The sequence below is a fragment of the Theropithecus gelada genome, chromosome 9 (genome assembly GCF_003255815.1).
Source record: "Theropithecus gelada isolate Dixy chromosome 9, Tgel_1.0, whole genome shotgun sequence".
Lineage (NCBI taxonomy): Eukaryota > Metazoa > Chordata > Mammalia > Primates > Cercopithecidae > Theropithecus > Theropithecus gelada.
The window spans coordinates 123,872,790-123,896,022 of record NC_037677.1 but is presented as its reverse complement, the minus strand read 5'-3'; the positions used below and the strand labels follow the sequence as shown (position 1 = coordinate 123,896,022).

General features: G+C 45.0%; 1 protein-coding gene across 2 annotated transcripts in view; it reads right to left on the bottom strand.

The window, feature by feature from the left end:
- DOCK1 (dedicator of cytokinesis 1) overlaps nt 1-23,233 on the bottom strand; it is a 540,207-nt gene that overhangs the window by 103,843 nt on the left and 413,131 nt on the right. For both annotated transcript variants that reach the window (XM_025396230.1, XM_025396231.1), the window contains exons 30-31: nt 10,101-10,179; nt 4,839-4,939 (exon numbers count right to left, since the gene is read on the bottom strand). In XM_025396230.1, the coding sequence (XP_025252015.1) occupies nt 4,839-4,939; nt 10,101-10,179 (180 nt within the window). The remainder of the gene's footprint in view (nt 1-4,838; nt 4,940-10,100; nt 10,180-23,233) is intronic.

The following is a 23,233-nucleotide window of genomic DNA, read 5'->3' as shown; positions in this document are numbered from 1 at the left end:
GGAGGTCTTTGTGGATGGCCTCTCTGCACTGAGCTGAACTTTGCCATCAAACTTTAACCTCTCGTGCTGAAACTTTAAGTGAGCCCTTTATGCTGAGATATGCAGGAGGCCCAATTCATGAACCCTTTTCCTCTTCTGGTCCTGAACACAGAAGCTCCTTTGCAGTCTTTCAACATACTGCCCCACACCAGGGTGCACGTGTCTTGCATACCAAAATTGTCAAGCTGGCTGCTAATCAAAAGTCATCCCTTTTACATTTTGGTCATATTTCCTGAGCCCCAATAAGGTAAAAAAGTCTAGGGGGCTGGATTGGGAGAAAGAGCCGCTGGTCAGGTTTAGAATTCTGTTAACATCTCTGTCCTTCCTTGGGAGTCACTAGCACCAAGGATGTCTGAAGGTCGAGCCAGTTAAAATTTCATATTATGGACTTGATTCCTAGGGGTTATTTATTTTGTGGTACACTGGTGAATATTATACTCAATTTGGGTCTGCCATAATCAGTTCTCTGTGTGGTATGGCCCATTCTTTTATTTACTCCCATGCACGTTGGGGAATGTCTTTAGAATGAAAATCCTAATGATCTCCCCAACCTCAGTCATTAGGAGGATGGAGCAGGAAGGTCTCCTGATGCTGGAATTTCTATTGTTTTGAGCCACAAAGCTGTGGACCAAGCAGAGGTGAGGAGCTGCAGGGCTTGGCAAGGGGTAAGGGAAGGGTAGGCTGAGGGGTTGGGGATGCTCCCTCGGATGCCTTAGGTTGGACTCACAAGCCCTAGAGTGAGAGACAGGCCCCAGATGGAGGCAGTGCTGAGCCTACTAAGTGGGTGTGTCATGGCTCCACCTTTAGACCACATGGCTTTCCCCCTAGAAACAGACAGGTGCATGCATCTTGCTCCATGGGGCTCCAAGTCAGCGCTCACCATTTGTTCAGAGCGTGAGGTCGACTCCCAGACCACGAGCCCCCACGCCCTGCCCCAAGCTCCAAGTCGCCCAGGTCCTGCTGCTCCCTTACACTTCGACAACCCAGATCATGTCTCTGCTTATATGTAGATGGCGCCATGCCCTTTGGCATTTGATGTTCCCTGGCAAACCTCTCAGCTGCCTTCACCACCCAGCCGGGAAGCTCAAGCTGCCAGGAGGCTTCTGTCTCCCACGGCTGAGTCCCACAGGCCATCTCCGGGCTGCCAAGGCCCTCTGTCACCACTCCATGTGTGCCCCACTCCACTCATTATTTTTGCTTCTCCATTTACCCCACTAGACCATGACCTTCTTTGTTATGAGGTCTGTGTCTTTGTCCCCAGCACCAGGACCCAACGGAGCACAGAGTGCGCACTGAATCCCTTTTAACCAGACAATTTTAAATCACATTTCTAGGTACTGTATGTGCCCGAGAAAATTTAAGCACTGGGGTAGGACATCTTCACATATTTCTTATGCAGGTTTTGCTATTTAGAAATAAAATTTGCAAATGGACTATGAAGGGCCGAAGGCTTATCAAGTGGCATAAAGACTACAACAAATAAAGCTGACCCTCCACATGTGTGTGCCACACGGCCTCAAGGTCAAGGCAGCCTTATCTCAGGCTCCGGGGCTTTGTCCTGGATCTCCTGTCACCTCCACAAGGGGAGTTCTGGAGAGGCCCCTCAGACAGCACAAAGCCCCGAGGCTATCCTGCCAGGGTCTGCAAAGACAACTTGTGAATTGCCTGGGGACTTTTCCTGGGGAAACTCCAGAGTCTCCTGTTGTTACCATTGTGACAAAGAGAATACGAAAGCCCTAAGGAGAGACCCTGGGTGACTCCTGAGGGGGCGATACCAGCTGGCTGTGTTTAATTTTCTGTGGCTTTGAAGCTTCTGAATCCATGCCACTATGTGGGAAGCAAACGTTTTCTTTAGCAGCCAAAGCCCTTCGAGGTTAATGTTCTTTTTCTTTTTTTTTTTTTGAGACAGAGGGTCTCACTGTGTCAGCCAGGCTGGGGTGCAGTGGTGTGATCATGGTTCATTGCAGCCCCAACGCCCTGGGCTCAAGAGATCCTCCCACTTCAGCCTCTGGAGTAGCTGGCACCACACGTGCGCGCCACCACGCCTGGAGAATTTTTGTATTTTTTTGTGGAGAAGGGTGTTGTCATGTTGTCCAGGCTGGTCTCAAACTCCTGGACTCAAGCTATCCTCCCATCTTGGCCTTCCCAAGGGCTGGGATTACAGGTATGAGCCACTGCACCGGTGTTAATGCTTGTCTCGATGTTGCCTTATGCTCTTAACACTCACACCAACAGGAGGAAGGGCCCAGCACAGAGCTGCCCTGCTAGGGCTTGCGGGGTGCTCAGCCCCAAATTGTTTTATTCTACAATCCACTAAGAAGATGCCAGTTCTTTTGAGGCAGATTTCCAGTTTAAATTCACCTCTCTTCTCCCGCAGGCATCTCCAAGGCCAGGAGCTGCAGCGTGCTTGGCAAAGAGTGGGCTCTGAAGACAGCTGGGGCTGGGCTCGGGTCCCAGCTTCACCCTACAGTGGGCCCTGGGCACGTGGGCAGGTGGCTCCACTTGCTGTGGCCGAGCTGTCCTTTCGCTGGACGGGACAACAGGGGGCGTGTGCTGAAAGAGGTGTGTCTGCACCTAGTGGATTCACAGTGCATTGAAGTGCATTGTGCTTCATTTGCTTAGTGTGCACTGGTCACTACCGTCTGCACTACAATTCCCAGCATGAAGACAAATCAACAACAACAGCAACAACCACAAAGCGCCATCCCTCCCTTCCCCTGGGCCCTGAGGGAGCGCACATTCCACAAAGCAGGAGCCCGCGCCTCTGCTCAGCCAGTCTCCAGAAGATGTAGCCTGGAGAAGTCTGTCTCTTGATGCTAGAAGCCAGTACGAGCGGCAGCCACCTGTGCAGGCCCAGAGGTGGGGGGCTACAGCTGCTGCGTGCCGCTCCGGTAGTCAGAGGCGAGCACCCACTCTGCCTACACCATTCTCAATGCTCGGCTCAGCAAGTGCATTTCTTGTTTCTGAACAATGATCACTGTTTGCATGGATGCCTGTCAGACAGGAATCACCCAGCTGAGGAAGCCTGGCGGAAAGATGGCCAGGTGAAAGGTGATCTTTAGTTAGATAGGTGCAGACCAAAAGCTTGAAGGTTCTAAAAGCAGCCCAGGTGAAAATCGTGGGCCCTGAACCGCCTAGATTAGAATGCTGCTTTGCCACATTCTAGGTGTAGGACTGGCCAAGTGGCTCAGTCACTGTGTGTGACCTTCTTCATCTAGAAACTAGGGCAGATATGAGGGCCTAAGGAATACTTTTGCTTTTTAATGATTATAGATGAAAAATGCACATGAAATGCTTAGAAAGTCATTGACATAAAGTACAGGCTGAGTAAATGATTTGCTGAAATACACTCATGCTTTGCTAATGACAGGGATATGTTCTGAGAAACATGTCGCTGGGTGATTTTGTCATTGTGTGAACATTGTAGAGTGAACTTAAACCGAGATACTACAGCCTACTACACAGCTCTGCCATACGGTATAGCCTACTGTTACTAGGCTACAAACCTGTACGACATGTTTGTAAGGTACCATGTGACTATAATAAATACCACAGGCAAATGTAACACAATGGTGAGTATTTGTGTATCTAAACAAAGAAAAGTTACAGAAAAACACAGCATGTAGTCAGTCTGTGGTTATGTAGTGCGTGACTATAATTCTTTCTTTTCTTTTTTTTTGAAAGGAGGTCTTGCCATGTTGCCCAGACTGGAGTGCATGGCAATTCACAGGTATGACGATGGTGCACTGCAGCCTTGACCTCCTGGGCTCAAGTGATCTTCCTGCCTCAGCCTCCCAAGTAGCTGCTATTACCACTACTGGCTGAGGACCAGAGCCCAGCTCATGACTATAATTCTTACTCTCCAGAGATAATGTGCTTTGGATTTGCCCTGAAAGTGAGATACAGACTCACAGGATATGAGAAAGAGCAGCCGCCGCCTTCTGAAACTCTTTCTGGAATCTCTAACCTCAGTTAGCAGCATGGAGTTGGCCAAGCCTTAGAACGGTCGAGATATTGCAGAGTATTTATATAATGACAAACAGTGACTGATGACTCGGCAACACCACAGCAATTTCAGAACTCTTCTCCAAAGGACTTATGAAAAGAACACCGACAGCAGTGAGAAATTAGTGAAACTGAGGCAAAAAGACAGGAGCAAGACCCTCCGGGTGCCCAAACACGGGAAGGAAGCCCATGCAACAATTGTGTTTCTTGAGACTGAATTATGAGCAGTGCACGATGCAAACTGGGGTTATAGAGCGGAAGGAGCCGGCAGGATCTCAGCCTTCATGGAGCTTCGGAGATGTTTATTTACAATGATACAAGGTGCCACTTCAGTCCATTCAAAGCTCCTGCCCGGAAGAAGACAGGGGTTTTCTGCTGCCAAGAAGGAACCACCAATAACTCCCCAATGAGTTGTTCAACAATCCCAACAGAGCCAAGAGCTTTCATCAGAAGCTCCTTTCGAATTGAAGAATTAAGCACTAAAGTGAACCATATGTGAAATGACATCAGAATAGTGCACAGCAAAAGGAATTATCTCCGGAAACTGAAATTCTGCGATGTACTAATAGTCTTGAATTACACTGACTTGGAACCTTCCAAGATGAGTCCTGCAATTTTAGATCTTGATTCATGGGTTAGAAAAGGCAAAACCTGATTCATGATTTAAAACCACCCTTTCATTACACCGCGATTACATCTCAATTTGTACCAAGTTGGCTTAGAAACGACATGAAAATTATGCTATTAGAGTTGGAGGCTCCTGCCCGCAGTTTCAGAACTGGACGAGAACTTACTTGTTAAGGATTTTGGCTCTCTTGGCACTTGAAAAATTCTCCAGTTGCAGGGACTCTTGAGTAAGGAAAGCAACAGCCAGGTGAAAGTAGTTGTTCCACAGCTGAAAACCAAAAAGGAGGAGATGCTAAGTTGTTAAACAGCTTGATACAGGATCTCAACAATGCTCTCAGACATTTATCATTTCCTCAGCACACACTTCTGAAAAGTTAAAAGAACCCCACACTCACTCTATACATGTTGCTAACCAGCCCCCCACGGTGTAGTTCAGGCCTGGGTGTGTGGGCTCGGAGGCCACAGTGCACATATTCAAATCCCGGCTCTGCCATTTACTTGGACAACTACTCTAACCTCTTTCTGCCTCAGTTTCCTCATGGATGAAATGGGAATTTCAAGAGTATCTATCTTATAGGAGTGCTCAGAAGATCAAAGAAGTAAATATATGCACAGAATTTAAGGCGGTATGGTACAGAGCATGTGTAAGCACTTCATCAATGTTAGTTTATTTATTTATTTATTTATTTTGAGATGGAATCTCCCTCTGTTGCCCAGGCTGGAATGCAGTGGCATGATCTTGGCTCACTGCAACCTCTGTCTCCTGGGTTAAAGCAATTCTCCTGCCTTAGCCTCCTGAGTAGCTGGGATTACAGGTGTGCACCACCATGCCTGGATAATTTTTGTATTTTTAGTAGAGATGGGGTTTCACCACATTGGCCAGGCTGGTCTCGAACTGCTGACTTCAAGTGATCCACCTCCCTCAGCCTCCCAAAGTGCTGGGATTACAAGTGTTAGCCACCATGCCGGGCCAATGTTAGCTTTTATTAATGTAATTATGAAGCTCTTCAGTTAAGAATAGTATAGATTTCATGCCGGGCGTGGTGGCTCACGCCTGTAATCCCAGCACTTTGGGAGGCCGAGGCGGGCAGATCACGAGGTCAGGAGATCAAGACCATCCTGGCTAACATGGTGAAACCCTGTCTGTACTAAAAATACAAAAAATTAGCCGGGCGTGGTGGTGCGCACCTGTAGTCCCAGCTATTTGGAGGCTGAGGCAGGAGAACGGCGTGAACCCGGGAGGCGACGCTTGCAGTGAACCAAGATCGCGCCACTGCGCTCCAGCTTGGGTGACAAAGCGAGACTCTGTCTCAAAAAAAAAAAAAAAAAAAAAGAATAGTATAGATTTCCAAAATTTAGGATGCTACTATACCCCCAAATCATATATACACTAGACAAGGAAAACAAATGTAAAAGGATCAAATATTTCGTGTTTCAATACACCCATATTTCAAGGGTTTAGGGACTACATATGTGTGGTTTAAAAGACTATGGCCTTTAGAAGAAAGTTGTGGGTCTCAGTTTTCTCATTTACAAACCAGGGATAATATTTATTATATCAAAGGAGATAGCTGCAAAGAGTTCTATAAAAATAAAGTGTGAACATTATATTGACCCTATTTGTAATGACCTGAGAAGTAAGTGGCAATTTAAGAGCATTTGTAGGATTTGAGAAAAGTCTGTTGGGTTTGCATTTATCCAACACTTCCCATGAATGGCACACTTTCTATAGTCATGCACCAGCTCATTTGATTACCACAGAATAACCAAGTAGGTGCTGTCATCTCCATTGCAGAGCTGAGATTTAGAGACCAGCCCAAAGCTACAGGAAACACATGAAGCAGAATGGGGGTCTGAGCCCGGGACCCCCAACCTCAGAGCCCACAGTGGGGCTCTCTTTTTTTTAGCCCCCTTTATAAAGAAAGGGGAGCAGCAGTCAATAAACTACAAGTCATTCTTTTTGTTTTTGGGACTCCCACCGATTTCAGCCTTGCCACAGCACCGGCAGGAATCACTGGCTGCAGCCACCTGTATTCTGAGAATCATGGTCAGGGGCTCAGCCAGAACAGGACCCATGCCTGCAAGGACACAGAACAGATCTTAATTCCTACCTGCTCCCTTTAACAACAACAACAACAGCAACAGCAGCAACAACAACAAAACACGAATGCTTCTTTTTACATGACAGCTTCACCAACTCCTAATTCGTTCTTTTCCTATATGGGACCAGGACTGCCTTGGAGGCAGAGCACTCATGGTAGCGGTGGTGGTGTTTAAATTAAGATCTGTTCTGGGTACGTGCAGACACGGGTCCCGTTCTAGATGGGCCTCTGACTGTGACTGTCAGAATGCAGCTGACAGCAGGCAGCAATTCCTGCTAAACCCTCCTCAAACAATAAATACGTGTGTCACACCTGCCAAGGGGCAAAGCTCTATGTGGGCCCTGAAGCACATGGCTTGCAAGGTGTTTGGGCTCACGGTAAGAGTCCAAGGGGCCATCCTCATGAAACAGGAAGAAAGCCAGGGAGCACCAGCATGCCGAGAAACAGGCTCCACCACCAGAGCAGCCACACCTACCACACACAGGAATCTACCCAGCAAGCCACGCATGAGACCTGACCTAGAAAAAACTAGAAAAATGGCACAACAAATACCTAAATAGTCCAGCATGAGATGGGGAAAAAAATACTGCAAAGTATTCCCTCAAATACTATAAACTTCCCCCAAATTTATTTATCAATTCAATGGGATTCCAGCTAAAATCCAAGCGGTATGTTTTTAAAAAAGAAACTCAGCCATCTGATTTTAAACTCTGAATGGAACAGGACATGCACAAAAACAGTCAAGATAATTCTGCAGTAGAAAACAAGTGGAAGGCGGGTCGTGGTGGCTCACGCCTGTAGTCCCAGCACTTTGGCGGGCGGATCACAAGGTCAGGAGATCAAGACCATCCTGGCTAGCACGGTGAAACCCTGTCTCTACTAAAAAATACAAAAAATTAGCCAGGCTTGGTGGCAGGCGCCTGTAGTCCCAGCTACTCAGGAGGCTGGGGCAGGAGAATGGCGTGAACCCGGGAGGCAGAGCTTGCAGTGAACCGAGATCGCACCACTGCACTCCAGCCTGGGAGACAGAGCAAGACTCCGTCTCAAAAAAACAAACAAACAAACAAACAAATAAGTGGAAAAGTAGTGACTTTGCTAGCTGGGCACAAAGGTAAAAGGATTAAGCCTCTATGATATTAACACAAAAAATGGAATTTATACACACATACATTTATAATTATGTTAATTATAATTTCAAATCATTGGAGAAAGGGTCATCTATTCATGAAATGATGTAGTAAGTTAGATCCTTACCCCTATACTAACTACAGAAATCCCAAATGGATTAAACACTTGAAAGGTAAAACAAACACAAAAACACAAAATCACAAAGGTATTAGCAGATTCTAATACAAAATAGTAAAATTTAGAAGTATATAATATTAAGGCAAGGAGAGATTTGCCAAGTAAAACATAAAACCAGACAGCTGTAAAAGAAATACAGATTTTCTACAGATTTCACTGTAGAAAAATGAAATATTTCTATACGATAAGCCTAAAACCATGCCTAGCCTATATCAAGAATTCCAACTTATAAAAAAGGAAGACAGTCAAATACAAACATGAGCAGAAGAAATGATCAGAGAGTTCACAGCAGAAACCCACACAGCTGCTAAGTATTCTTAGCCTAAATAATCATCAGAAAAATGCCAATAAAAACATAAATCAATCATTTTAAAGAAATCAGTGTTGAAGAAGATTCTAGATAGAAAGTGGCTGCTCTCAAACAAGGTTGGTGGGATGGCAAATTGCTAAAATCATGTCAGGAAGGAAAGTGCTCATTTTCCATCAAACTTAAAATGTCGTATCATTTGGCCTAGAGATCAACCTATTCCACAGCAATGCGTGCACTAAGAGGCACATGTATCGTGGCCTTCACGGTAGCACAGCTTGTGATTGTAAAGAACGGGAAACGGCCTCTAGGTTATCAGTGCAGAAATGGCTGAATAAATGTTAGTACATTCACATCGTGAATAAATGTTGGTACGTTCACATCGTGAATAAATGTTGGTACGTTCACATCGTGGAATATGACAGAGCTGAAAAACACAGAGTATGATCCAGTTCATGTTAAAGGTCAAAAGAAAACACACACAGGCCCATATAAATGCTGAAAGCGTGACCAAGAATTCAGAACAATGAGTTAAAAGTTACTGCTGCAGAGGAGCAGTGAGAGGCAGCAAAGCGGCAGGAAGGAATGTTTCCTGTTTTACCTGCTAAACTGATATTCAGCACATATACATTGTATCAGGAGAAAGTATGTTATTATGACATATGAAAACAAGCATTCAGCAGAGAAAATGATTAAAAAAAAAAACTACAAACAAGTAACATGTTTAGATATATGGCACCTGATATATTATTATCTAATTCTGTCCTATAATGCCAATATGATAAAAATTTAAAAATTAAAAATTATAAAAATAAGGGCAATGCAAATGGAAAAGCAGGTGGCTATATAATTTTTGCTATTGGGTAACTTATTTTGGGGTTGGATCACCCAATGGGTAAACAAAAATTCTTCGGGTTCCTTTTGAGAGAGTGAACCATGTTGCCCAGGAAATAAACATGCCATTGGTATCTGCATGCCTTTCAAAAATTTGTAAACTATACTAAAATAACAACTAAGTAATAATAATGACCGATAAAATCATTATTAGCAGAAACACATCAAGAGTACAATGGAAGTGAGAGCCACACATTTTGGATGCACAGTAAGAAATCAGGCCAGGCAAAAATCAATCCTCACAGCAGGCATGCACACACACACACACACACACACACACACACACACACACACGCTCTCTCTCTCACACTGCGTGCACCAAAGGAGCATTTCCAAGGGACCATGGGGTCTCGGGGGCAGGGTCTCTGGCCTGCTAAAAGCCACTGCTAGTAGCACAAGGCCGAGAGAGGATATGGAGGGAACACAGAGTTATAAAAGCAAACTGAGCTCGAGGGGCAGACCCGCGTCTCCTCCTCTGCTGATCCTCCCTCCACAGTAAGATGAGCTGAGACAATTTTGGCAGCTACACACACTGGGACTCGGTGGCCTCCCTGCTTGGAGAGTTCCTCCTTGTCACTCTGATTCAATAGCTTCTCTCTGAAACAACGCTATCTCCTTCCTTGCTAAATTAAGCAAATACTCCAAAGGCATAATTTTCACTCCTCAGGTTCCAATAGTACATACTATAAATTCCATTTCCGCATCTTGGATGGGAGACCAATTAAGTTCAAGGATTAGAAATACTGTAAGATATTGGCTCAGACCAGCAATTTGTTCCAACATGATTTCTCCACAAAGGTCGTGTCTACCTCTTCTCTTACCTGTAGCTCAAAGTTGGCTTGATCCAGAAATTTTTTGTTCAGCATATCTGCATACTGATTAATTGCTCGCAGGAAGACTCTGAAAGATCAAGAGAAAATTACATAATTATACACTTACGCTCTGGCACTTCGGTAGGTTTGGCATTTCAATTAGATACAATCCCAGACTGTCTGGAATGTGAACTCTCCAAGTCTTGCACAAAGCTGTGAGGTTTTGCCAATGAAAAGACCACGGAATTCTATGCAGATGTTCTCCAAATTAATCAAGGAAATTAGCACATGCAGGATGAAAGAAACAGACCAAAATAACAGCTTCTGAAAGTAACATTTGAAAAGTATCACTTAAAAAAAAATCTAATTTAAAAAAAGAAAAAAAAAGGTGCAAATTAAATCTTTTTCTCAAGTTGCCATGTCTTAATGTTCTATGATGCCACTGATCTTTGCTTAGCAGGCTTTTTCAAGTTACCCATTTGAAAGCACTCTTCGCAGGGGCTATCAGGCTTGGAAGAGGTTGCTACAGTATCTCTAGGCTTGGAAGCATCACTTACGACTTCAGTATCACTGGCCTACTTTCCGCATGCTAATTGTGACCACTATTTTACTAGAGAAAAAGTTAAAAGCTTTAGTAGACATGAAAGTGATTTGACAAGAATTTCATCAGGAATTTTAATTTCTTGATTCATTGATAATGTATAATTTTAACGCTCTATAATACCATGACTTTATATACTTTTTATAATGAAATATACAATTTGGACGATCACACATGACTCTAGAATACTGTTTCTCACATTCTTAATCATTCAACAGATTTGTTTTATAACCCTTGAAAGTGTTGACAATACTAAAGCTTCGTCCACTACTTTTTCAATGGCCCTTATCCCTTTGCACAAAGGCAGGATGCAAGAGGAATTAGCATTAGGTCACAGATAATAAACTTAATTCCACTTTCTCTATTTAGACAGCAGGGAACAGCCAGAGTAGAAGGGAAATGTAGGTTACTTACTAGTAACTGCTGTCCTCTGACAGCGTTATCTCTTCAGCTAAGTGCGCCTGGAGAAGCTCCCCATGCCCTGGCCATGTCACAGCTGCTAAAAGGCAGTGAGCCAGGAAGGAGGGAAGAAGAAATTCACCACCTGGGGTTTTAAGGAGGTCTCCATCACCACCTTCCACCACCACCTCCCGCCCATCACCTGCGGCCACTGCAGATTCTCACACACTCACACCGCCTGCCGCTCTGAGAAAGGGATTTGCAGACATTATTTCATCAAGAAACCTATCAGCTGGATCTGGGACCAAAACAGCTATGACAAAGGGCCCGTCACGGAGTTTGCTCTTTTGGTCACTAAAGAAACTGTAGGCAGAGTTATTTGACTTCTTCCCTGGGGACATTAAAATATAACCAGAAAGGAGGAATGAGTGTTTTTAAGTGACTATTAATGGAGAGACGCAGGCATTGCTGCCTTGTCCATTAACCAAGAGCACGGGTTGGGCAGCAACATTCCTTAGCCGCAGGGTATGCCCGGTTAAATTTGAATAATAGCTCTTATTGCTGAATTCTGTAATTGACTGGAAAAAAGAAAAGCTGAATACAGGACATTTAGGGCATCCTGACAAATTAATAAAGGATCCAGGACAAAAGTTGCAAAATTCAGGACATACTTTGCATATAGTGGATGTCTGGCAACTCTAATCAGCCTCCAGTCTTGGGCTGGGGTCTGTCCTGTCACCTTCAGCCCCCGGAAGTACAGGGTATGAGCTAGAGAGATGGTCTAAGTAACCCATCTGACCTTGGTAACTGTGTTGAGAGAGCCTCTGGGGATGTACACGCAGCAACCCCAGGGATCACAGAAGAGCCCCCAAGTATCAGTGGAATACAACACCTTGTTATTACAGGGTGGGCTGTGCCATGATGCATAAGGATATGGGGCTTCTGACCACTCACACAGTTTTTTTTTTCACTCATTTTTTTCCTTCAGCTTTAGAACTCTGCTATTTGCAGAGTACCCTAGGGTCCTCATGGGCTTTAAGAAGACACTCTTTCCAGCCCTCTATGACAATAATGACAAGTTTACTAAAACACACATTATTATTATAGGGTAATTATTTTGCCTCAAGATAGCACCCAAACAGTTGCAATATGCTGCTTCTAATTAAGCTCTGGGACAATTGCAACTAGTTAAATAAAGACAGTTCTCAAAATGACTTTTAAAAAAATGCGTTGGCCGGACGCGGTGGCTTATGCCTGTAATCCCAGCACTTTGGGAGGCCAAGGCAGGCAGATCACGAGGTCAGGAGATCGAGACCATCCTGGCTAACACAGTGAAATCCTGTCTCTACTAAAAATACAAAAAAGTAGCCGGGTGTGGTGGCAGGCGCCTGTAGTCCCAGCTACTCGGGAGGCTGAGGCAGGAGAATGGCATGAACCTGGGAGGCGGAGCTTGCAGTGAGCCTAGATCGTGCCACTGCACTCCAGCCTGGGTGACAGAGCGAGGCTCCGTCTCAAAAAAAAAAAAAAAAAAAAAAAAAATTTATATATATATATGTATACACACACACACACACACACACACACACATCATGCTAAAATAATGTGAAGGCTGAACAAAAACTTTTTAAGAAACTGACAACCGAGAAAGTGCAGGGCTGAGAGGCAGATTCTGTAATTCAGATTCCCTATAAATTTTTTAAAATGCCGGAACAAAAACAACATGGAAATTCAAGTAGCATGAGGAAAATTGAAGCAAAGATCAAATAAAACCATAATCAGTGCAGTAAACAAAGATCAGATGGTGCTTGGGCTCAATGCGTCAAGAGCTGTGTCACTTGCACAGAAACTTCCAGGACATGCATAAATGATATGCTACAGCCCACACGTGACGGGACAGAAACACAGCTACGCCTCGGGCCAGTCACCTAACGAGGCAAGGAGAAACATAACCAGAGGCTAACTTTTAGGTAAGAAAATCTATTAGTCAGCCGCGTGTGGTGTGGGAGGCCAAGGTGGGCAGATCATCTGAGGTCAGGAGTTCAAGACCAGCCTGGCCAACATGGTGAAACTCTGTCTCTACTTAAAAAAAAAAAAAAATTACAGGCTGGGCGCGGTGGCTCATGCCTGTAATCCCAGCACTTTGGGAGGCCGAGGCAGGCAGATCATGAGGTCAGGAGATCGAGACCATCCTGGCTAACATGGTGAAACCCCATTTCTACTAAAAAATACAAAAAAAATTAGCCAGGCATTGTAGTGGGCGCCTGTAGTCCCAGCTACTCGGGAGGCTGAGGCAGGAGAATGGCATGAACCTGGGAGGCGGAGCTTGCAGTGAGCTGAAACTGTGCCGCTGCACTCCAGCCTGGGCGATAGAGCAAGACTCCGTCTAAAAAAAAAAAAAAAAGAAATACAAAAACTGGCTGGGCGTGGTGGTGTGCACCTGTAATCCCAGCTACTCAGGAGGCTGAGGCAGGAGAATCACTGGAACCCAGGAGGCAGAGGCTGCAGTGAGCTGAGACTGTGCCACTGCACTCCAGCCTGGGTGACAGAGCAAGACTCCATCTCAAAAAAAAAAAAAAAAAAATCTATTAGTTACTGTAATTCATAAGTTATCTCTAATAAATGTGAAAGTAGGGAAAATAAATAAGAAAATCAAATGAGAAGCGTTTGCATACCAATCTGCTTTCTGTTACAGAGGAATACGAGACGGATCGCAGGCTAAGCCAAGTGTTTGGATGGGAGGCTGCCTTGCCAAAACTACATGAAGGGCTCTACACAGTGCGGGATCCTAGTCCTTTGTCCAGCAGGCAATCCTAGGGCGTGCGGGGTATGAATGTGCCTGACTCTGCATCCTGACGACTCTACCTGTGCTGGACGCTGCTGGAGTTGGCTTTAGGTAAGAGAAGCCCTCCAGATTGTGAGTAAAGCGTAGGTATTTCGAAGGCAGTGGCCACATCTGCTTGTTCACCCAAGTGTCCTCAGTGCTGAGTCAGCATTTGGTGCAGAGTATGTGCTCACTAGGTAACGGACACAGGAATGAATGAGTAAGTGGATGGAAGAATAAGTGAATGAATGAATGGATGAAGGAGCTGGCTAAGAAGGTCAGGCTCTGGCCCAAATGGGAGCCTCAGTATTTGGGAGGCTAGAGTATTTGGCTGCCTCTGGCTCTCCTAGAGTCCTTGCAGAAAATCAGGTAGGTTTTCTGTGGTGGGATTCAGCTCTCTTCAGGTTCTTCTTATGCAAACTTCTCATTAGAGATTCTACCAGAAACGCCAGAAACTCAGGGGGAAGGGATCAAACGCCTTGTGAACCACACATGTTATGAAGTTATGTCTTATTCTGAGCCAGGAGAATTAAGTAATTTCTAAAAAAAAAAAAAATGCTGTGAGAATTAAATGCTTCCAGGAATGCTGTCCTAAAAATGGTCAAAATCTATGGAAGGATTATTGGTAATCTAAAATTCAGGAGATAAAACCAAACGTACAAATAAATAATCCCAAAAGAATCACAGGGAAATTATGTCAACCTAAAAAGATTCAAAAAGCGATAAGGTCTCGAAGCCTGTGAATTTTATTTTTAATGGCTCAATGGAGAGAAATGTTATCTCTTCTTGGTAATTGATTCCTGTCTCCAGGAAGCCAGAAGCATCATCTTTATCAAACTTGTCATAACATCATCCACTTAAAAAAATGTGAGGCCAATAGGAAAGGGAGACGGGTTCACTCCCAAGCCAATGCAATTAAAACAACAACAACAAACCAGGAAGCTTTCCTGACTTCTTTCTCTGCTATCCTGGACATTTAACCTGATTCGAAACAAAAACTACTAATTCTTGACAGTGTCAAACATGAGTTTAATTGTAGCCTACACATACACACATTTGTAAAATTAAAGTCTTAATTCACGTATATCTATCTATCGATGACTTCATGTCCATTTAAACATGGAGCTACCTGACCTTCAGAATGTTGTTCAGCACCACCAAGAAACGAGATGTGAGGGAACAGACATGTGAATTCGTTGGATTTAATCATTCCACGATGAATGCATGTATCGTAACATCCACTGCACACCATGCACATACACAATTATTATCTGTCAATTGGAAATAGGATTAAAAAATGTCAAAACAAAAAATGTTGCTGAAGTTTTCAAGATCCTCATATTCTCCACCAACAAATGAAAGCGCTCAACCACAGCGCCTCTAAGCTCCGTGGAACTTGGAACCTACAGGTTTTGTTTTTTGACTTTTAGATTAAAGGTAAGGAAGAGGCGTCATCACATGATACAAAGTTATTTGAACACTGATATGATTCTCCCTTGATTCGCCCTTGACACCTTACAGAATGTTAAGTCTCATTTAGTGAAAGAGAAAGACAAGCCCTGTGAATTCCGCAGTTCTGTGCGTCTTTGGGAGACAGGTTGGTGTGGCCGGCGAGGCTCTGCCTGCAGGAGGCACCTGCCGAGGTCCAAGCCTCTCGGAAGCACAAAGGTTCTAGAGGAGGTCCCGCCAGCCTTGCTTTTGTTCTTGGACTAAAAGGGCGGGTGGACGCAGTGCGTGGACTCCCGCAGGAGACCATCCCCCAAAGCTGCCTATTTGGAAAGCCATGTGCCAGTAATAAAAGTAGCACAGTCCTAAATAATTATGTGTTAACTGACTAGAGGGGAACTTAGCAAGTGAAAAGTAATCAGGAACCAATTTAACTATTCCAGGCTCCTGGCACAATTATAGGCCCTTGATTATGACAGAGCCTCAGGCCCTTCTAGCACCCCTGTTACCCAGTGTTTGCTGCCAATAAAACAGGAAGATGAGGAGCCTCATTAGTACAGAGGGAGAATGTGGAGAAAGGCATGGAACTTCCAGTGGTTTACACAGCCCCATTTCATCACAGTGTGAAGCTGTGGGGGTTTTTAAATTCCTTCCCTAAACTTACTTTATGTTACATAATTAGCTTGTTCACTTCAATAAGAGGGCATTTAAATACCTCCGGCATGAAAACAGGCTGCTTTGGGGGTGGAGACGATGTATCTTTTAACACAATGTTTTACCCAAAATGGGTGGGAAAAAAAGAAAACAAATTAAAAGCGACACATTCCTCCATCCCTGCAGAAAAACTGAGTCTAGCAATAGTAGCTGGGAATTTGCCTTCAAATGATTTCTGCATAATTCAGGGATGCTGGGAAGAGGCAAGTTAAGGTGAAGTGGTAACAGAGATGCAGAGAATGTCACTTCAGTTCCATGGGAAGGAGAATCAATGCTTCACCTCAGCCGGTCTGTCTCCTGGCTCCTCCCCACACGTGGCAGGGTGGCTCCTTCGTCCAGGTGGTGACTCACATGGCCAGTGACTTCCTACCTGGGGACCTTGACGGGGAAATGAAAACCACAGGTACGGAAAGAAGTGACTTCCAAGAAAGACCCCCAGTATCACAAGGGCAAAGTGATGCAAAGCTGGGGGCCTGGGTGCGATCTGCCTCATGTCTTTGGGATTTGGGAAATGGTGGGAAGACAATGTCACTGGAAAGTTTTGGGAATGAGGTGAGAGGGATCACCTGGGCCAGACTGTGAGAGATACGGATGTGGGGCTCTGGAGTCTGCATATTTGCTTGTGGGCAACAGGGGTGGAGAGGGCGGAGGGCGGGGGGAGGGGGGATGAGGATTTTAAAGCGAGGAAGGGACCTCTGGGGTCAGGAGCAGGAAAGCCAAAAGATTTCATTGCTATTACTTCCTGTCTGCACTACACTAAGTTTCTTTTTTCCAAGATTTCCTTTCTTTTCTTTTTCATATCAATAAAAGCTTAAACATCCATCAAACTCTTAATTGAAACCTAAATTGCCCCGGACCTCTCTGCTGGTCAGCCCTGCTAGGCACAGGCGTGGGCTATGATGCCGACAAGAACATAGAGGATTCTCAGGGCGTGTCTGCTCTAGCCTTAGGCCGTGTCATCCCCACTTGGGCCTCATGAGCCAAGATTAACCGGCCTTTGTCTACTAATCTGATGCCTGCTAAACAGAGTGACACGCTGTATGCATAGCATCCCAGTTTCCACCAAAACAGCATTCCTGGCCAAGTAATTGTCATGGGCCAAAGGTAAGAAATCCTGAAAGTAGTCAGTTCCCAGCCACCGGGTCCTCCATACTCTCCCAAACGACCACCTCTAGTTTCTGCTGCTTTGCTGCTAAGCATTTGGTGAGTACCCACTAAGTTCCAGACACTGTCATTGCTTTCACATAGATCATGTGATTTAATGCTCACAAGTCTTCCGGGGTATGAATCACCCAATATTTTACATATGAGGAAAAGGAGGCTTTTGGATGCATATGCCACATCGTGTATACCACTCATTTATCTGTTGATGGACACTTGAGTACTCCTACCTTCTGGCAACTGTGAATAATGTTGCTATGAACATCGGTGTACAAATATCTCTCCAAGTCCTTACGTTCAATTACTTTGGATATAGACTGAGAAATAAAAATAAAATCCTAAGTTTCCCAAAGGACTGAACAGACCCCTTCTTGGCCAAAGGGACCCCAGAGAAGCCTTAAAAACTGAATCCAGGCTGGGCGCCGTGGCTCATGCCTGTAATCCCAGCACTTTAGGAGGCCAAGGTGGGTGGATCACCAGAGGTCAGGAGTTCAAACTAGACTGGCCATCTCTACTAAAAATACAAAAAGTAGCTGGGCGTGGTGGCAGGCATCTGTAATCCCAGCTACTGGGGAGGCTGAGGTAGGAGAATCGCTTGAACCTGGGAGGCGGAGGTTGCAGTGAGCCAGATGGTGCCACTGCACTCCAGCCTGGGCAACAAGGGCGAGACTCCATCTAAAAACAATAACAACAACAAAAATAGAAACAACAACAATAACAACAACAAAAACTGAGTCAGGCCATGACCATGATGGGATGAATTCTCTCCTAAGGAGGAAGCAGAAACTGGCTCTAGAAAACAAGAAGCAGACAACTCATTCCTATATCACCTGTAGCCACCTGTCTGAGCCACAACTGGACTCCCCCTCCCTCTTTGCAGTTTCCGTGTGACAGCTTGCCAGTTTCACACTGCATGCCCTCCTGCTGAGAGGCCACCAACTGCAGGGTGGCTCTGGCCCGTCTAAGGAGGATGTGCAGTGAGGGTTTTCGTGGCCTCTGTTTGACCTTTTGACATCAGAGGGCCAAAACCTCCACCCTCAGGTCATCCTAATGCTGGTATTTTTTTTTTTTTTTTTTTTTTTTGAGACGGAGTCTCGCTCTGCCGCCCAGGCTGGAGTGCAATGGCCGGATCTCGGCTCACTGCAAGCTCCGCCTCCCGGGTTCACGCCATTCTCCTGCCTCAGCCTCCCGAGTAGCTGGGACTACAGGCGCCCGCCACCGCACCCGGCTAGTTTTTTGTATTTTTTAGTAGAGACGGGGTTTCACCGTGTTAGCCAGGATGGTCTCGATCTCCTGACCTCGTGATCCGCCCGTCTCGGCCTCCCAAAGTGCTGGGATTACAGGCTTGAGCCACCGCGCCCGGCCGCTGGTATTTTTTTGACCATGGGACCCACAAAGAGGCATGGCTCAATCGCACATGCGTGTGTTTCTCCTTCATTAATATTCATGACTTCTTCTACAGCTTATTGATTATGCATACTTAGCCAACCCACTCAGCATAAATTCCTGTCTCATTCCTCCTCCCTGGAAGTGCTTGCTCCTGGCAGAAGCTGGAGGCCACGCTTCCTAGTCTGCGGAATGGCTGGCCTGCAGGCTGCAACCCTTTATGAGAAATAAAGCTCTGCTTTCCCAATTTATGAACCTCATGATTCTTCAGGTGACGATACCCAGAAGTGGAATTGCCAGATCATCTGGTAATTCTATTTTAAAGTTTTAGAGGAACCATCCTACTATTTTCCATAGTGGGTGTGCTGTTTTACATTCCCAGCAACAGTACACAAGAGTTCCAATTTCTCCACACCCTCATCAACACTTGTTATTTCCCTCTTTTTTTCTGATGTAGCCATCCTAATGGGTGTGAGGTGGTTTAAAAAAAGTTTTATTAGAACACAGCAAAACTCTTTTACTAGGGATTACCCAGCCATTTCCCCAGTCCACCAGCAGTGCTGAGTAGGTGTGCCTGTGTTGGTCCTTCAAAGAAAATTTTGCCAAGGTCTGAAAAGTTGTGATTTAGTTCTGATACGTCCACTTTACAAATTTTGAAGAGTTCTCCACCTACTTTCTTTTGGTGGGGAGTTGGAGAGTTCACACCTGTTTCTAAGTCATCAAAAAATAAAATTCGTTGATCAAAAAGACCTTAAAATGCTCCCTCCAAAGCTTACAGACAATTAGCCACTATAAGCCCTAACGTGGAGTGAGCAAATGTCGGGATAAACCAGTTTGGAAATCAAGGTAGGCAGGTTCCCTCAACTTGCACCTCCAGAGCACCAAGCCCATCCTCACTAACAGTCTAATTTCAGGATTATGTTTTAAATATCATAGGTCACCCACTCTCTCTCCACTCTCCCCTACTTGGTCCTTCTTATTCGCCTCTACCTCCTTCCAATCCTGCCTGGTCCACCTATTTCAACTTCACAAAATAAGTGTTGACGGATTTAGCAGCAGCTTGGGTAATGAAAAAAACACCTCCAAGACAAACACATCAGAAATGCCCATCAGCAAACATCAGGAAGTGAGAAGTCTTTACGGCTGGGGGAGGCTGCGAGAGAGGGCAAAGCCTGACTGTAAGACTCCATCCTGGCAAATAAAGAAGGGTCCTGGGTTGCCCCAGAGTCCCTGCCCCAGCACCTCATGTCTGCTGACTCCAGAATCCTCATCCCAGCACCCCAGTGTCTGCTCACCCTAGAGACCTCTGCTCCAGCACCCCAATGTCTGCTCACCCCAGAGACCCTGCCCCAGCACCCCAGAGACCGTGCCCTAGCACCACAGTGTCTGCTCACCCCAGAGACCTCTGCCTCAGCACTCCAGTGTCCATCCCTCAGGCCTCCTCCCTCCTCTCCCAGGCTCCTCCTGTTGTCCTGTGATCACTAATTGAATGAGTGAAGGACAGCCATGGATGGGCAGAGGAAGCAGGGAGATCACACCACTGCACTCCAGCCTGGGCGACAGAGCGAGACTCTGTCTCAAAAAAAGAAAAAAGGTAATTAAGGTTAAACAAGATCATTAAGATACGGCCTATCCCATCTGACTGGTGTCTTTATAACAAGAAGAGATTAGGACGCAGACACACAGAGGAGAGGCCATTTGAGGACGCGGGGGGAACACAACCCTCTAGCAGCCAAGGAGAGCGGCCTCAGAATGAAACCAACACATCTCACACCTTGATCTTGGACGTCAGACTCCACAACTGTGTGAAAAGAAGTTTCTGTTGTTTAAGCCCCACTACCCAATCCTGAAATTGGGTCAAATAATAACTAGAAAGAGCAGGAGCCTCAAGGTCATAAGTGATCTATAAGTGACAGGTCATGTTGATTCATGTCCTGTCACTTTGAGGCTGTGCAACCTTCCTCAAGTTAATAACAGCTCTGAACTCTTTTTCCTTATTGAGGTCTTGAGAAGAAGGAGATTAGAAGCCTCAGCGTCTACAGAGAGCCTGGGTCCTACCAGCTGTTCAATAATTGATAGCTACCATTGAGAGCATGGTAAAGATACAAAAGATGGCGGCTTCTGTCATCTTCTTTGCTGTGTGTTTCAAAAGAGGTCTCCGAAGGATCTTCTCAGCTTGCAGTGGGCAAAGGAGAATTGAGGAGGTTAATGTCCATGATAGCCCGGCTGCTGTCAAAGCTCTTAGGAAAAGAGAAAGTCTTGTAGCCGAGAGCTTTCAGCTCCTTGATTTTATGGTGGCTCAGAATTATTATCATTCAATTATTGAGCACGTGGGACTTTTTTCAACTGTCACTGTCCATGTAATATTTCCAACTCTTTTCTTTATTATTGTATTTGTTATAGTGATCTATGATTAAGGATCTTTGATGTCACTTTTTTTTTAGACAGAGTTTTACTCTTGTCATCCAGGCTGGAGTACAATGGAGCAATCTTGGCTCACTACAACCTCTGCCTCCCAGGTTCAAGAGGGTCTCCTGCCTCAGCCTCCCCAGTAGCTGGGATTACAGGCGTGCACCATCACACTTGGCTAATTTTTGTATTTTTAGTAGAGATGAGGTTTCACCATGTTGCTCAGGCTGGTCTCGAACTCCTGGGCTCAGGTGATCCACCCTTCTCGGCCTCCCAAAGTGTTGGGAGGACAGGCGTGAGCCACCACATCTGGCCTGGTGTCACTCTTGTAACTGTTTTGGGGTGTCAGGAACTGCATCCATCTACGACAGAGAGCTTAATGGATAAATGTTGTGTGTATTCTGACTGCTTCACCAACTGCCCTTTTCCCTGTCTCTAGCCCTCTCCTCAGGCCTCCCTATTCCCTGAGACATAATGATCCTGAAATTAGGTCAAATAATAATCCTACAACGGCCACTGGGTGTTCAGTGAAAGGAAGAGCCACACACTCTTACCTGAAACCAAAGCTGGAAATGACGAAGCTGAGTGAGGAAGGTGTGTAGGAAGTGGAGACAGGCCGAACGTTAGGCCTCTCTGTGCCAGTTGGCCAAGCCGTGAATGCAAAGGAAAAGTTCTTGAAGGAAATTAAAAGTGCTACTCCAGTAAACACACGAATAAGAAAATGAAACAGGCTTACTGTTGAAAGTATGGTAAAGACACAAAAGATGGCAGCTTCTGTCATCTTCTTTGCTACGTGTTCAAAAGAGGTCTCCGAAGGATCTTCTCAGCTTGCAGTGGGCAAAGTTTTAGCGGTGAAACTTTTTTATGGAGAAAGTTTCAGTGGTGTGAATAGAAGATCCAACCAGCCACAACATTCCCTCAAGCCAAAGCCTAATTGAGAGCAAGGCCTTAAACTCTCTTCAATTCTATGAAGGCTGAGAGAGGTGAGGAAGCTGCAGGAGAAAAGTCTGAAGCTACCAGAGGTTGGTTCTTAAGGAAAGAAGCCATCTCCATAACATAAAAGTGCAAGGTGAACAGCAAGTGCTGATGGAGAAGCTGCAGCTAGTTCTTCAGAAGACCTAGAATAGACCATTGATGAGGGTGGCTACACTAAAAAGCAGATTTTCAGTGTAAATGCAACCACCTTATATTGGAAGATGTCATCTAGGACTTTCATGTTTAGGAAGGAGAAGTCAATTCTTGGCTTCAAAACTTCAAAGGACAGGCTGACTCTGTAGCCGGGGGCTAAGGCAGCTGGTGAATTTAAGTAGAAGCCAATGCTTGTTGGTTATTCTGAACGTCCAAGCGCCCTTAAGAATTATGCTAAATCTACTCTGCATGTGCTCTATAAATGCAAGAACAGAGTCTGGATGACAGCACATCTGTTTGGAGCATGGTTTACTGAATGTTTTAAGTCCACTGTTAAGACCTGATACTCAGAAACAAGATGCCTTTCAAAAATATTACTGCTCATTGACAATGCACCTGGTCACCCAAGAGCTCTGATGGAGACGTACAAGGAGGTGAATGTTGTTTTCATGACTGCTAACACAACATCCATTCCGCAGTCCATGAATCACGAAGCCATTTTGACATTCAAGTCTTATTATTTAAGAAATACATTTTATAAGGCTACAGCTGCCAGAGAGAGTGATTCCTCTAATGGATCTGACCAAAGTAAATTGAAAACTTTCTGGAAAAAATTCAGCATTCTAAAAGCCATTAAGAATAGTCATGATTCATGGGAGGAGGTCAAAATATCAACATTAACTGGAGTTTGGAATAAGTTGATTCTAACCTTCATGGATGACTTTGACGGGTTCAAGACTTCAGAGGAAGAAGTAAATTCAGATGTCGTGGAAATAGCAGAGAACTAGAATTAGAAGTGGACTGTGAAGATGTGACTGAATTGCTGCAATCTCATGATACAACTTGAATGGATAAGGAGTTCCTGCTCATGCTTGTGAGCAAAGAAAGTGGTTTCTTGAGATGAATCTACTCCTGGTGAAGATTCTGATAACATTGTTGAAATGACAACAAAGGATTTAGAATATTACATCAAGTTAGTTGCCAAAGCAGTTGGCAGAGTTTGAGAGGACTGACTCCAATGTGAAAAGTTTTAGTGTGTGTAAAATGCTATCAAACTGCATCACAGGCTACAGAGAA